This window comes from Argentina silus (assembly GCF_951799395.1).
Source record: "Argentina silus genome assembly, chromosome: 11".
Classification (NCBI taxonomy): Eukaryota; Metazoa; Chordata; class Actinopteri; order Argentiniformes; family Argentinidae; genus Argentina; species Argentina silus.
In genome coordinates, this window is record NC_139665.1 from 5629121 (window position 1) to 5639120 (window position 10000).

Here is a 10000-nt window from a genome sequence, read left to right on the forward strand (position 1 = left end):
GCACTTTTTTGTATAAAATACACACACAAGGCAAAATCTTTCCAACGAATGTCCACTGTGATACGATTTGTTCAGTTAGAAGAATATTAATAAGTTCGCCTGTTGTCTCTTAAATTATCACATTGTGTCTAAGGATTATTTACATGATCTTACTGTGTAAATGCATTGTGTCTCATAATAATATAATATGTAATATATGCCATTTAGCTGACACTTTTATCCAAAGCGACTTACATTGCAGTGAGTGCATACAGTACATGTTTCAGTATATATGGTCCCAGCGGGTGTCTCTCTACCAGAGCCTCCCATTAAGATTGTATTTATTCTAGAATTAGAATTGGGTTTTCTAAATAGAAGGCTTTTCTCTGTGCTACTCTACCCTTCAGGGCTTTGAGGGATGTTCGCACACAGCTGACTGCCGACCACAGGGACAAGGGTGAAGCCATGAAGCTCAATGCCCACTGCCTCACCTTTGAGCTCCAGTCACCCAAACTGGGTTACAAATACCAGCCCTGCCACATCGCCAAGGGGTGAGTGGTGGAGTCACCGCAACTATCCTAAACCAGTTCTCTGTTTTCAGTTTTTTTTGTGGTGAGAACAGAAGCCAGGCCAATTGATTTAACTGCTTATTTCACAAGATTTAAAATATGTGCTGGGTAACTGAGAGCTAAAACATTATGCTATGTTAAGCACATTTTTATCCTTCATTTAAGTATTTCCTTGGTGTTTCTTTAACCTTCATTTCGCTCTTCATCTTGCTACCCAGAACTCTGACCTATGATCAGTGGGTGTCCCACTGCAAAATCCTGAAGCAGACATCTGAGAAACTGGTCTTGGACTCTTCTTACTTCCGAGGGAATTTGCAGTACACCCTTGCCAAGGTACTGACTGGAACATAGCCAGCCAAAGAGATGAAAACTCCTCAAAGTTGTAAATCACAGAGCAGAGGTGGTTTGAAAACACCACACATTAGCTTGTTCACCAGAATGCATTTTTTATATTGCCAAATATCTCTCTGATTTAGGCTACCGCTTGTCCCTGTTATTTCTGTTGGTTCTATAGCTGGTGAGTGCTCTGGAGACCCAGCGCTGTGCTACAGACTTCTGCCTGAGGAAGAGGCTGAATGAGCTGAGCAAAGCCAAGGATGCCCTGGAGTGGGAGAAACAGCAGGTGAGTGTCTCCTACCCATGTCCTCATGTCATCTCTTCAAATGATTGGTGATTGATACACTGACTGACCTGTGACCCCTGACCTGTCCCTAGGTGAAGGAGGCAGTGATTGAGCTGGTCAGGGAGATGCAGAAGGTGGAGAGACAGATCATGACCTCTGGCTCAGAGCAGCAGCTGGCCCATACCCGCCTGGATGTCCTTACGCAGAGGTCCAACTACGAGCTCTGCATGGACCAGGTGAGAGGGTCCTCATCTTTTCCTGGGATCTCTGGGGCCGTAACATCTCCAGTCTTTAACTAGGTGTTCCTGGGTTTGATTCCGAAGGTTGTAACCAACTCTTTGAAAAGGGACCAACATTATGATTTTAGTGCATTTGTAGCAAGGACGCTTTCAAGAATTGTTGTTTGTTTTTTCAATTGTGTCTGATATGATATGCTGTAAATATTGTTTTGATCTAAGTATTTAACATTTAGATTATTCTGACACATGTCCTAATCCTGAACTTATCCTCTTCAAGCCCCACACTGGACTTCTGCAGGAGACCAAAAACCTGAGCAAGAACACTTTCGGCCTCCAGAAGAAACTGCTCCTCTCCCAGTGAGTCATTCTACTGCATAAACCAAAACATATACAAATGAATCTGTCACCTTACCATGTCTGAGGAAGTAAAACCCAGAGTGAGAGTATCACAGCTAATTATATCTATATCTCCACGATGTGCAGACTTCACTTAAACGCACAGCCCTTTGGGACTGAAATAGAGCAAGAACAACAGCTAACTCCTCCACGTCTCTGAACTGTTCAGGAGGACACTGGAGTCTATGCATAAGAACCTGTCTACCCTTGGGGATAGCTTGGAGGCTAAGACCATGTCTCTGGACATCGACAGGAAGTGCCAGGAGGTCCGCCAGCGTCTCCTTCCCCTGCATGGCACCACCGTGGTGACCAACAACACCGCAGAGCCCCTGCTCTCTCCTCTCAGCTCCTCCTGCTCCTACCAGCTTTAGAATGTGCCCACATTTTTCCCCAGGACATGATGAAACCCACAGATAACCCCAGAGATTAATATGTGTGTGGTGTATGACACACAGTAGTTATCAGAACATAATAAATATTTTTGTTTTATGAAATTATTTTGTCATGCTTGTTTGTATAGTATTGTCGGACAGATCCCTTGGTTATCACATTGTAATTTCAAGAACCTGTTTGTGTCAGGGATCGTTCAGGATCGCCAACAAGCTGGAAATACCATGGCAACAGGGACTTAAAGGACATTGAAATGTTGTTGTTTTGCCATCACTCTTGACACCCAAGTCCATGGTGTCACATATTTAACCGGGTCAGATTTATTGTAGCAACGGGCCATGGCAACGCATGGAGCCCATGGCGACATGCGTCGCGCTACCTTGGATAGAGTGAAGGAATGCGAGAAGTTTATTTGGCGTCAATATCCCGCGAAATTCTCTGAACTGTATGAATCTATAATATTAAAACAAGAACTTAGTAACCTACCATTGTTGATCTCTTTGCAGTAAATATGGGATGTAGCAGCTCCAAAATCACGGTGGTCGAACCCGTGAATTCCAGCCAATTGGAGGGAGAGGAGGTAGGCTAAATAGCTATATGTGGTCAAAACATTCAATAGATAAAAATCCAACATATGCATTTAGCCTATTTATTTTTAAAATAGGTTTAGAACAGGCCTGTTATTATTCTCATCCGCATTTTAAGTGAAGCGACACGTCGCTTGATCGCTCCAGTGACGGCAGGTTCGTTTCGTTCTCGGGAACTCGTAGCTCCCAGTTGGTGAATTAACTCCGACATGAATAATAATAATAATGCATTTATTTTGTATAGCGCTTTTCTCAGTACTCAAGACACTACATTCCATGGAGAGACTATTCACTATTCTTATAGTCTCTTTTCACAGTCTGTTGTCAAGAGACTACTATTCTTTTAAGTGACTCTGTTACTACTTATTGCAGAAGGACACAGTGAGTAAACAAGGTGCGGGTGGTCGGGGCGACTCAGCGGTGTCGAAGTTTACCACAGACAGTGGTGTGGTTCTCGAGACTGGAGAGATTCCGACCCTACCCGGGGCTGTTCCCAGAACACTTCCACCGCTGGCAAGTAAGGAAGTGTGCGTGTGCGTGTGCGAGTGTGTTTGTGTGTGAGAGAGAGAGAGAGCAAGTGAGCGGGACTTCACTCTGTCTGCTGTCCCAGCTCACAGCCCAGGCCTGACCCAGGAGAGCTCCGAGAGACCCAGGTCCAGTGACATCCTGGAGCAGCTACTGAACCAGGGCATCATCCCTGCCCAGCCCAGAGAGAGAGCCAACGGGGAGGCCTACAACATAATGGTGGGCATCAGAGCAAGTGAAAATGGCAGGGGCTTAATGTAGCCTCCTACGCCAGATTTCAATGTATTCACTGTCAAACACATATATAGTGTATGGGACTCGGCAAAGTATAATGGACTTGTATTTAAACCAATGTCATTCATACTGATTGACTGTGTGAGTACAGGTTGTTGAGGTATGAGTAGACACTCAGAGCTTACAGTCCTATGTACTATGCTGTGGGTGTTCTGTCAGATGGATGACACAGAGAGGCCAAAGCGTAGGCCACCGCCTCGCCTGGAGTCCCTCAAGATCAGCAAGGACCAGACTGTCACCAAGAAGGAGGACATCGAGGAGAGGATGAGACAGGCTGAGGAGAGACGAAAGGTCTGGTTATATGGAGGAAATATGTAGTCAATACACTTTATGTTGTCCGTAACACTGTATTAACCTATGATCCACTTGTGTTTTAAGTGCTTCCTGACAGTTCAAATCATAGTAGTCATCAATTTTAGGGTTTCATAATACTATCTTAACGATGTGTGATTAGAGTAGATTTGATCTCAACCACAAACTTTCTCTCATAACTCATTCCATTTCTTTGTGTTCTCTCTCTCTCTCTCTCTCAGCTCAGAGAGGAGGAGTTGAGGACGAGGCTGAGGACCAAGTCTGCCCGTGTCCGTGTCCCTGCCTCTGCAACACTCGGAGAAGGGGACGTAGTCACCGCCGTGGAGGTGTTCCAGGCCCCCGATGCCTCTGAGACCCTGGCCAGACCCCCAGGAGAGACCCTGGCAGACCCCCAGGACACACTGCAGACCCAGAGAGGGAATGGTGGAGAAGTCAGAGGGGGGGGGGGAGAGGGAGCCAGCGATGGGTGTCTCCTCACAGCCTCTCAGGAGGTGGACAGTGACTCCACATTTCAACAGACTGAACAAACAGAGGATATCTTCTAGCTAGAGCTTGGAAGCCCCCTGTACTGTATGTAGTAGCACTAAGAATGTCTAAGGAGGGAAGGATGGGTGAATGGTGGGAGAGCAAAAAAAGAGGTGGAAGGGGGAGATATGTGTTCTTCTATGCATAAAAGCAAAATACATGTGAATGTGCGCATATGTTCATAAACCTGTTTTATGATGTATTTATATTAGAGCTGTACAGATGAATTGATTAATCGAACAGATTAATCAATTCAAGCTTTTAGTTGACAAATTTAGTTGAAAACTCATTTTTGAGAGAAACAAATATCGGATTGCTACGAGGACACGTAGCATGTAGCACGCACAACAGTTTATAATGACATTGTATAAAGTGGATGAATATTATCAAAACGAATTGTTCCTGCCAATACACCAAATTTATATAATGGAGATGTTTACACATTAATTTGTAAACGATTGAAAGGATCTATTGCGTACATGTGTTGCCATGGTGGACATTGAGTTGACTGTTCTTTTAAACACAAGATGGCGCTGTTTCAATGGAATAAAGTGACATCACAGGACTGAAGAGTTGTCCTGTGTGAGAACCTATAGAGGGTCTTTGGTGTCATTGTAAGAGTATCCTGTTGTAATCAGTCCTGTCAGGAATGTTGGTCTCAATTAAAGTAATATGTTTCCATGTGTGTCTGCTTGTTTTTTGTCTCTAACGTGTGTGTGTGTGTGTGTGTGTGAGTGTGTGTGAGTGTGAGTGTGTAGAGTGTGAGTGTGTGAAAGAGACAGAGACAGAGAGAGAGTGAGTGTGTGTTGTTTGATTGAGGACGACCTTGGTTTGACTGTGGTGGATATTCAACTGTTCCTATATTACCCATGACCTTTCTGGCTTGATTGAGATGTGTGCAGTTTCTTGCTGCGGAAAAAGCTCTGTCACATTTTTTAGAAAAGGCCCCTCTACTTATCACATAAAACGTTAAGAATTTTCCAGTTTTTATTTGTATGTTAATGACATCATGATCCCCATAAGACCGAGTGGTCTATAAGCCTACATGCCGAAACTATAGCCATGTGTGGAATGCAGAATGGAATTTCTTATGTAATTCCAATTATTTGTGAGTTACTTCTGGTAAATGTAGGCCTAGGTATATTTAATTTCTGATCAATAAAGTCGGTTAAACATTTGGTATGATTCAAATCCTTAAATCAGCACGTGTGTTATATCAACGTTATGTAGGCTTTAACGGGAGAGGATAACACTTTAAAATGAAGACCCGATCATTTTTTTTTATCGTGAAAAGGTAACAGGATTCTGACTAGTCAGCATGCTGCACGCGAATGGAGATAACAAGAGAACGCAACATGATAGGGCCCCTATTGTTGCGCCACTGAAACCCGAAACGAACCCATTTACGACGGCTCCGCTCTATGCTTTTCAGAGCATGTTGTGTGCATGAATAAAATAGTGACTGCACCGAGACGCCGCAAAGTCGCTCTATCAAGTTGCGTCCGCGAACATGGAGACCAAGTGAGAACAGTGGCATTTTTTGGACAGGAGTCCGGTGTGGCCATTCACGCTTCTGCATTCCATCAGTGGAGGCGAGAACTAGAACAAAATGAAACCTAGTGGGTCACATCAAATTTGGCAACTCAACATATTACAAGCAAACGGACACATAGGCTTTGTAGGGCGCATGTCTCCTTAGAAGGTTCAAAGGGGTAGAACCATATGAATGATTTATACCAGGTTCCGTATCACATTTCTCAGTGTAAATTACAGGCAAGAAAAATCCGTCCCACTTGTTGTTTAAGATAAGGATGAGCTCATTTAGTTCATAAAATGAGTTATTAATTGTTTCAACAGAATAACAATGAGACGTCTGCATTATGTCCACTTCCATAGCCTAAAACGGTTTGTAAGGGGATAAGTCACATCTGTGACAGTAATTCAGAAGTTATTATCTTTTTTTTTTATTATCAGTTATTATCAAGGTATTTTAAAGCGTGTTTTTACGTTGAACTCAATGACATTATTGTCCAATATAGGGCAATTTGATATAATACTTGAAAAATCATCTAAATATTATCGGATCCTGATTTGACTGTTCCAGTGCGCAATTGCCTCCAACACCTTTGTGCGCGGTCTGCGCGCACCCATCTTTCGCTTTATTTCAAGCAATTCTCTTCTTAAAACGTTTGTCAGGCTTGTCATTAACCAACCATAAACGGCTTAACAACACACTTATGAGCAGCCTCTTGGTGACATAGGGGTCCATAGCTGGGTTTACCCTTTGTGCATAAATGGCAGGCCTATGTGTCTCAATTGTAGTATGGCACAAAAACTTTGTCAAATACACAACATCATTATTTTACAATGTAATCCAACAGGTGGCATCTTGAGGCCCACAGATGACACCCGTCTTTATTGGTGTCGCTGCACTGCTGACACATGCGTAGGTTACCTGTCCATGAGGCCATAATGTGTCTGTCTATTCTCCATGCGTCCCCGTCATGCGCTGCTGACCACCTGCTGAGGTAACCCCGTGAGCCAGGAGAGTAGGAAGACTCTATATGTTTGAGTAACTTGGGAAAAACGGGAAAACGGGGGGACTGCTGGCCCTATGATGAAAAGTTACAACAAACCAAGTTATTCACTTAGCTATCTTTCAAGTTCTGCTCTGGTAAAGTTAAACGAAGGAGCTGGATGAAACAAATGTTAAAACATTGTCCATGGTGGTTTTTAAAAAAAAAAAGTTTTATCAAACATTGAACAGATCTTTTATTCTACACGCTTCACAGCTGTTTGCTTCAGCGTGTAGCGGAGCTTGTGGGCGGGTAGACATGCGCGCACTGTACCGCCCTCGAGCTGACAACTGGGTGGAGTTATGGGCAGCGCTTTTAGGAATGGGTCCGAAACATATTTAGTTAGTCACGACAGTTAGGAAGAAGAGTTGAAAACACCTGATGATCTCTTGGACAATCCGCTCCACATCTCCTTTAAGTGTCGAAAGATAATCTACCTCGAATCTATTTTTGTCGAGTGTTGTTTAATTTTTTCTGAAGCCTCTCCAAGTTGTACATCTTGTATTGTTCGTTTTAAAGCAATACTAATAGATACCGTAACCAATTGATAAGGAGACATTGCACTATATCTTGATTGTTTCTATTTATAATATTTTGCACTAAAGTATTGGTGAAGATGCACACCACGCAGAAGGACACGACCTACACGAAGATTTTTGTCGGGGGTCTTCCGTACCACACCACGGATTCCAGTCTCAGGAAATATTTTGAAGTCTTCGGAGAAATTGAAGAAGCTGTCGTGATTACTGACAGACAGACCGGAAAGTCCAGGGGGTATGGATTTGTAAGTTGGCCTATTAATTACATACTCGTTTCGTAAAGCTTTAATCACAAGGAGAACTCACCAACGTAGTCAAATGGCAGCAATGTCCTACTAATATGTATGTTGGTGACAGTATTTCATGATATTTTATGTTGCCATACCATTTAAATGTATCAAACAGTATGTTTTTAAGTTAGCTATGTATTATGGGTTGTGCAGTCCATCAATGAATACGTATATCCCTCATTGCAACTTGTTGCGTCTTGGCATGGCATGCGCCCTGACTTGTTCCACGATGTGTTTCATAAATTGACCGACTTGGTAGCAATGTAGAGCGTCATCATTATGTCATTATATCCCAGAGCGACTATGAGACACACAGTACAAAATCGATTTGGTGATCGGGTCTGAATTTGGTTATACGCACAGTCTTAAGAAATTGTATCAGTTGTATGACGGATGAGATAAAAACCTCACCTAGAATTCAGACAGACTTGCCTTACACCTCAGCCGGTTATTTTCATAGATTCATTCCAATGTGTAGTCATTCATTGCTCTCAAACAAAATTTATATTAAGTTCAGTCATCATAAAAAAAAAAAGTAATTCCGATATTTTAGGCCTATAACTCTTCAACCAAGGGCAGGTGGATGTAAATGTAATTAAACTATTCTAAAGCAATATCTTGATTTACAGACATGCTGTAGTGTTATCCACCTTCACATCTGGAGAGCAAGAAAATGGTCTGAACTCAAATAGGGTCCATCTGAAACCAGTGATCTCGATTCACAATAGAGCATATGGGCTTACCTTTACAATAGAACGCCAAAGTGATGTGAATTGTTGTGATCATTTGAAATGCCTCTATGTTCTATTATATCTGTCTCTCAAGATTGATACCTTTCATTTGCATGCTTCCTCACACACACACACACACACACACACACACACACACACACACACACACACACACACACACACATCTCTTCCCCCTTTAAAGCCTTTTTGAGAGTAGAACAATTGTCTTCTCTTATCATAACCAAAACATCAATGACCTGTTACTTAATTGTTTATGCTTTTGCTTTCATAGAAGACTTTGTAAACAAATAAAATCAAGCACTTAATCATGTTAGGTAATGCTGCTCTCATGAACTATCATTCCATATTCACTACAGTCATAGAAATCATGTAAAAGTGTGTTTGCTTCATTGTTTCCATTTTGCTTGTGATCCGGTATGCAGAAATCACTAAGTGAGGCTTCCATTTGTTTCCTCTGCGTCTGTGTGTCTCCCAGGTGACGATGGCCGACCGCTCGGCGGCTGACAGGGCCTGTAAGGATCCCAACCCCATCATCGATGGCAGGAAGGCCAACGTCAACCTGGCCTACCTGGGGGCCAAACCACGGGTGATGCAGCCAGGTGAGACAGTCAGAATAGAATAGAACTGAATAGAAATCAATAGAATAGGAATTTGTAATATTCCTTTCATTTCACTCAGAATGACACTGACAGACATGAACACATCAAAGTCACTTTGTCATGGATTTCACTGGCCTGTCATATCTGCATTAGAGGGAATGCACAATGTCATCATGGGCATATCAGGTAGTGAGCAATGTGCAAGAAGTAGCTGATGGAACTATTTGATTTATAGAGGCTCATGACAAGAAAATCAAGTCTGATCTATTTTACGTTTCTACCTGAACCTTTCTGGGGATGACACCCGAACAGAACATGCCCCAGGTGTACGCTCACAGTTTTGCATAACTTCAAATTGCAAATTGTACCTACTATAGAGTATCTATGATGGAATCCTGTCACATGACAATGTGAATGCACCCAGTGCTAATATGGTGTCAGTGAAAGTAAGGCTATGTAGCATAATGTACTGATCTAATGATCAAATGGCATTTTCAAATGGCTTATTTTTTTTTACCATGTGTCCAGGTTTCACCTTTGGTGTTCCCCAAATTCATCCAGCATTTATCCAGAGGCCTTATGGGTAAGTACTGATGCATCATTACCTTTAGAGAATGGTCAGGTGAAGTGTATCATTCATTTACAAATGAGCTCATCAGTGAGCTGTAAGAAGTCAGTCAGACTTGTAGAGAGCCAATGTCCCTAATTTGGCAAAAGTCTAGCATTCTTAGACTTGTTGATAATCTGACATATACAGTAAATTGTATGTTAATATAACTTGTGTATATGATTGTTGTGTCCTTATT

The 10000-nt window shown here is 42.4% G+C and overlaps 4 protein-coding genes across 4 annotated transcripts in view; 3 read left to right on the plus strand and 1 right to left on the minus strand.

The window, feature by feature from the left end:
• The window catches only part of LOC310812132 (tektin-2-like), a gene marked incomplete at both ends in the record, with an annotated part of 3253 nt that extends 1077 nt beyond the window's left edge, over window positions 1-2176 (plus strand). The window contains 6 exons of the mRNA XM_083680552.1: window positions 387-530; window positions 767-881; window positions 1063-1170; window positions 1263-1406; window positions 1687-1766; window positions 1975-2176. Of these exons, the coding sequence (XP_083536678.1) occupies window positions 387-530; window positions 767-881; window positions 1063-1170; window positions 1263-1406; window positions 1687-1766; window positions 1975-2176 (793 nt within the window). The remainder of the gene's footprint in view (window positions 1-386; window positions 531-766; window positions 882-1062; window positions 1171-1262; window positions 1407-1686; window positions 1767-1974) is intronic.
• uqcrb (ubiquinol-cytochrome c reductase binding protein) overlaps window positions 1-10000 on the minus strand; it is an 87626-nt gene that overhangs the window by 26786 nt on the left and 50840 nt on the right. The window lies entirely within an intron of this gene.
• stmnd1 (stathmin domain containing 1) lies at window positions 2707-4458 on the plus strand (the record flags this gene model as incomplete). Its single annotated transcript, XM_083680553.1, has 5 exons — window positions 2707-2775; window positions 3155-3299; window positions 3393-3526; window positions 3761-3892; window positions 4135-4458. 5 exons carry the CDS (start codon window positions 2707-2709, stop codon window positions 4456-4458), a joined length of 804 nt encoding a protein of 267 aa, XP_083536679.1.
• The window catches only part of rbm24a (RNA binding motif protein 24a), a 9333-nt gene continuing 6791 nt past the window's right edge, over window positions 7459-10000 (plus strand). The window contains exons 1-3 of the mRNA XM_083680452.1: window positions 7459-7798; window positions 9071-9194; window positions 9723-9777. Of these exons, the coding sequence (XP_083536578.1) occupies window positions 7631-7798; window positions 9071-9194; window positions 9723-9777 (347 nt within the window). The 5' untranslated portion in view covers window positions 7459-7630. The remainder of the gene's footprint in view (window positions 7799-9070; window positions 9195-9722; window positions 9778-10000) is intronic.